Source organism: Micropterus dolomieu, linkage group LG14 (assembly GCF_021292245.1).
Source record: "Micropterus dolomieu isolate WLL.071019.BEF.003 ecotype Adirondacks linkage group LG14, ASM2129224v1, whole genome shotgun sequence".
Classification (NCBI taxonomy): domain Eukaryota; kingdom Metazoa; phylum Chordata; class Actinopteri; order Centrarchiformes; family Centrarchidae; genus Micropterus; species Micropterus dolomieu.
The window spans coordinates 8,449,153-8,454,704 of NC_060163.1; the positions used below are offsets into that span (position 1 = coordinate 8,449,153).

The 5,552-nt window shown below is 42.3% G+C and overlaps 1 protein-coding gene across 2 annotated transcripts in view; it reads left to right on the forward strand.

Moving 5' to 3' along the window:
- The first annotated feature begins 386 nt into the window (after positions 1-386).
- The window catches only part of chadlb (chondroadherin-like b), an 11,291-nt gene continuing 6,125 nt past the window's right edge, over positions 387-5,552 (forward strand). Inside the window, exons 1-5 of one of the 2 annotated variants that reach the window (XM_046068856.1) lie at positions 387-577; positions 2,721-2,888; positions 2,990-3,184; positions 3,355-3,510; positions 4,826-4,971. In XM_046068856.1, coding sequence (XP_045924812.1) covers positions 2,721-2,888; positions 2,990-3,184; positions 3,355-3,510; positions 4,826-4,971 — 665 coding nt within the window. In that variant the 5' untranslated portion in view covers positions 387-577. Of the gene's footprint in view, positions 578-2,460; positions 2,523-2,720; positions 2,889-2,989; positions 3,185-3,354; positions 3,511-4,825; positions 4,972-5,552 lie in introns of those variants that run through there. The other variant, XM_046068857.1, reaches the window with a different exon arrangement.

Sequence of the window (5,552 nt, forward strand, 5' to 3'; positions counted from 1 at the left end):
ACCAGATCTCAACCCAATAGAGCATCTTTGGGATGTGGTGGAACGGGAGCTTCGTGCCCTGGATGTGCATCCCACAAATCTCCATCAACTGCAAGATGCTATCCTATCAGTATGGGCCAACATTTCTAAAGAATGCTTTCAGCACCTTGTTGAATCAATGCCACGTAGAATTAAGGCAGTTCTGAAGGCGAAAGGGGGTCAAACACAGTATTAGTATGGTGTTCCTAATAATCCTCTAGGTGAGTGTAGACTGAAGCTCTACTTTAAGAGGGCTGAGAAGAATCTTCCAACTACACTGGAGATTAACCTGCACAGCAGTGAGGTGAAATGGCTCAATAATTTTTCATTTTGACGCAAACTATTCCTTTAACAGGCTCATCTGAGCAGTGTGTGCAGACTCCAGAGGTGGGAGTTGGAGTTGGAGGTGTGTGTGTGTCGGGGCGGAGGGTCAGTGAATGAAGGGATAAACGGAGTTTGTTTTGGATGGGGGACAGCCGGGGGAAGAGCAGCAGAGGGAGCACAGACCGTGAGAGTCAGCGGCCAGTAAGCGACCAGACAGAACCACGACGAATCCACGGTGAGTCCGTGCGTAAAAATGATTTATACTTAATGTAAATAGTCAAATGTTTGGACCTCTAACATGTACATTTATTTGTTCGACTGTAATAGTGGCAGTGACATTACAAAAACTGAAAAACCCGAATTGTTTAATTATCTAATCACGTGGACACGTTTTGTTTTGCGTCAAAAGGAAGGGAAATACGTTCAACTTTTATCTCACTGAATACATATTTTCTTGGTTGTCATTAGGTGCGGGAATTGAACAAACACAAATGGATGGTATTTTTATAATACTTAAATAATATTGTAGGTTTTTGTCATTCCCAAAACTTCATTAAGTCAACTTCCCTGTTTACGCACAGGACAACAGTAACATAATGTTGAAGACAGGACAAATGTTGCATGGTGATTTCTGGTAAAAGCATTCAGAGCCGATGTAGAGTAGTTTTCTCACCGTCCCTGGCCTGGGGACAGACTTTCTTTCGGGGCAAACGCATTTTGGCACAACACCGCCAGGAAAAGACACTGTGCGTCTTTGTGCGCTGCCGGCGCGGCAGCTCCTCTGCGGTCGGGGCTGTTAATCCCTGGGGGGAGGCGGACAAACACTCCGGCCGGGGAAAATTCCTCCTCCTCCAGTTTCTTGCCTCCTCTCTACTTAGGGGGTGTTAGGAACAAAACGTGGTATGCTTATAAAATATCAAGGCTGTTATATGCTGTCAGTCTGACTTCAAGTTGACAAATGGAGCCTATTCATGAAATATAACCGTGTTTTCTCTGATTTATGCGCTCATAGGTCACTGTCAGGTCCATCTGTCTGACAAGGTTTGGTGCAGCAGTTTTGAGTAAGGTTTAGCCGTGGCACCGTTTCACCGTGTCAATGTATTCCAAATTTCAGAGTGCGGAGCTGTGAAGCTTTTCATGTCCATTCCTGCGGATCAAGATTGTTGATCCGACATGGGAATGTGGTTTTAAGGCATTCCAGCGAAGACGGGGGCAGCCCAATCTGACCAAAATAACACTAATCCCCAGAAGTACAGGACGATGGAGATATTTTTCGTCAAAATGAGCTTTAGCACAATGCAAGCAAAAAAAACGAAAAAACAAAGTGACACACATATTCTAAGTCTGTGGTGACTGTATAGAATATATCCTGTCTGCAGCTACATCACATAGCTATACACCGTTCAGTATGCTGCATCACAGGGCCTCTATGCTTCTGGAAGTAGGGCCCCATTCTCACCACATTTTAATTTTACCTGCAGAAATAAAGGTGCTAAGTGGAACAAAAAATGGTTCTTCAGAGTGATGCCATTTAAGAACAACTATTTTGTGTAACTTTGAACAGTTATTTAAATGAAACTGTCCTAGAGGTTTAGAGGGTAAATGTCTTAAAATGACAAGGGGCCCCTTTTGGGGCGGGTTAGAAGCCAACAATGTTGAAAACCACTAGTGTGATGTGAAAGACTCACTCAGACTGAAAAGTATCTAAGACTGCCACAATGTAGTGTAATAAAAATTACAACATTTCCCTCTAAAATGTAGTTCAATAGAAGTATAAAGTAATGAAATAAAAGCAAATAGTAACTTACCACTTGACTACATATATATAAAAATAACAGTGGCTCTAAGCAAGAGAAGGTCTGGGGTCCTACGCATAAGTCCCACCTGCCCTATAGTATTAAACAAATTTGTATGACTATAACTTGAATAGGTACTCCCTTCATGTTTTGACGGTCTAACAACAGGTTTGTACAAGAGCTAATCATTAGGGGAAGTTATACAAGGACATTTAATGCTGAAACAGTTCATTTCTAACTACACAGGGTCATAGATATAAAGCACTGCACACAGTTCAGCAGTCTGCAGAGAGTGTAAGAGTGAATGATGTTGATTCACTGTTTCCTCTGTAGACACTGCCAATGGCCAAATACATTAACTGTGAGTGAATGAATGAATGAAGGGTGAGTAGTGGATCTATTAGGTCATTCACATCTAAAAAAAAAATGTTTGCTGCTGGCTTGGCCTTTTGGGTGTCAATGGAGAAATGTGATATTTTTTTTATTTACTGGCCAAGACGAGCCTCAGTAAAGACTATTGACCATACATTACTACCACATACAGTAGTGTGAATGAAGTAAATGCTTTTCTTTCCCTCTCAGATGTACTCCCAGCTCTGTCCTGACACCCTGCTGCTCAGCCTACTGCTCCTCTGCATCCCTGCCACATACACAGCAAAATGTCCACCGCAGTGCATCTGTGACCAGATCCAGCTCACTGTGACCTGCGTCAACAAGAACCTGACCCAAATTCCTCCCACTGTTGACGAGGTCTCTTATTCACACACACACACACATATATAACCAACATGTCTATGGTATATTTAGTTCCCTTCTCTTTCCATCTAATTTGTAATCCCCTGTCTTCGTAGATCACTGTGAAATTAGATGTTCGAGGTAACGACATTCAAGAACTTCCCACCGGGGCTTTCAAACACACTCCCTACCTGACTCACCTGTCGCTGCAGCGCTGCAACATCCACAGGGTGAAAGAAGGGGCTTTCCGCGGCCTTGGTCGCCTGGTCTTCCTCAACCTGGCCAGCAACAACATTGACATTCTCTACCAGGTCACCACACAGATCCAGTTCTCTAACCGTCATGTATCCCATTATACTTTTTTATCTAGAATTCTCCAGTCACCCTGTGCATAGCCTCTCCTTATTGAAACAAACCCCCACCACACACACTCAGTGATATTCAGTAAATGTTTTGTCTACCTTGTCTTGTACTTTTCCAGGAGTCATTCGACGGCCTGTCCTCGCTGAAGCAGCTTATGATTGACCGTAACCGCGTGGAAGAGATCCAGCCCGGGGCTTTCTCTCAGCTTGGCTTCCTCAACCTGCTCTCCCTCACACACAACCAGCTGATCTACATTCCTAACATGGCCTTCCAGGTGCACACACACACACCAACCTACACAAAATACCTCAAAGAAAAGACAGACAGACACATTGGGAGACAGCTTCACACAAAGTGCTGTAAACTCCCACTCCAACGTTACTGTAAATAATTTTATGAGCTTGAACTAATGCATGTCCCGTTACATGATAACATGACACTGACTGCATTTAGCCAACGTGATACATTGGTGGAAGCTCGTCTGCCACTTTTCAATAACTGTGTACATTTCACCAGAGGCTCAGCAATGTCAGCACAGCTAAATGTATTGAATGATAATGAAAATGATTAGTGAGCTAGACTGAAAATTATAAATATATGTTATAAAACAAAAGATTGTTGCCACACTTTATTGCAGTTAGACCACAGTAATTAACATCACTGTAATTAATGGGTCTTGTTGTCCTGTGCTTTATGTTGCATTATTCTATATTATGTGGGTCACACAAGTTACAGTGAGATGGTGGAGAAGCTGTGTAAAATGACAATAAATCTAAAATGAACTTTATGAAGCAAACAGCAGCGGATCAGTGCTAACGTTAGCTGGCTCCCCATGCCTTGCATCACTACAGGCTAGTAAAAACAAATCGCTCCACATTTGCTTTAACATCATTTCTTGCAGCTAAAATCAAGACTTTGACATAATACCGGTCACACACAAGATAGTAATATGGGTTGTGTTAGCTGGTGAAGTAATGTGGCAAGCCATACAGTATTTTGCACTGGATAATGTTAGCAACTGGCTGGTGTTAGCCAGCGAGCTAACGTTAGCCAACTGAAGCATAAAGTCACAATATGTTCCACGTGCTTTGCTGTAATGTTAGTTTACCTGTCCATCAGGATGAAAGCCAACTCTGTGTCACTTTCAAAACAAAGCGGAGTCTTGTCCGTGACTGTGTTTTCATCCAAAGTCAATCTGATTCTCGTTTGGCCTGACAGGCTCCAGCACATAAAACTTAGTTGTTGGTTTTTATCCTTATGTGAAGTTTGTGTTGGAGTCTGTGTTGTGCTGGGAGCTGGTTGTCTTCTAGTTTTAGTGGACTCAGGTCGTTAGCTGTGGTGTTTTTGCTGTTTGTACGGAGCAGCCAAGAGGGTTGGGAGCGCGCATGCACGTCACATCCAATGAATTTTGCGGAAATATCCAACCCCGAGTCTTCACATAGGATAGGCATACTGGCCATCAGAGGTAACAGAAAAACCCTGCAAGTAGATCATTTTAATGTGAAGTTACAACACAGGCAATAAAATTATTAATTTCATTAAAAAACTGCATATAGCCCCTAAAAACAGCGGACCTCTTCTTCTTCCAGGGCTTGCAGAACATCAAATGGCTTCGTCTTAGTCACAACTCACTGAACTACCTGGACACTGAGGCCTTTGCTGGTCTGTTCACGCTCACCCGTCTCAGTCTGGACCATAACGAGCTGCAATTCTTCCCCAGTGAGACCATGACCAGGTAGGCTACTTGGCATATGTCACTATCTACAGTACTTTTCAATCACATGTGTTCTGCCACAGAGTTGCAGAGCCCTCATGTGGACAGTAAATGTTCTTTCTACTGAGAAATGCCTAATATTTTAATAAAATCAAACTGCTGTGAGTACTAGTTTTTATTCTGTGAACAAATAAGACTAGAGTCTACACAGCTACAGTGGGTACGGAAAGTATTCAGACCCCTTTAAATTTTTCACTCTTTGTTAAATTGCAGCCATTTTCCAAAAATCAAAAAAGTTCATTTTATTTCTCAGTAATGTACACTCAGCACCCCATCTTGACAGAAAAAAACAGAAATGTAGAAATTTTTGCAAATTTATTAAAAAAGAAAAACTGAAATATCACATGGTCATAAGTATTCAGACCCTTTGCCGTGACACTCATATTTAACTCAGGTGCTGTCTATTTCTTCTGATCATCCTTGAGATGGTTCTACACCTTCATTTGAGTCCAGCTGTGTTTGATTATACTGATTGGACTTGATTAGGAAAGCCACACACCTGTCTATATAAGACCTTACAGCTCACAGTGCATGTCAGAGCA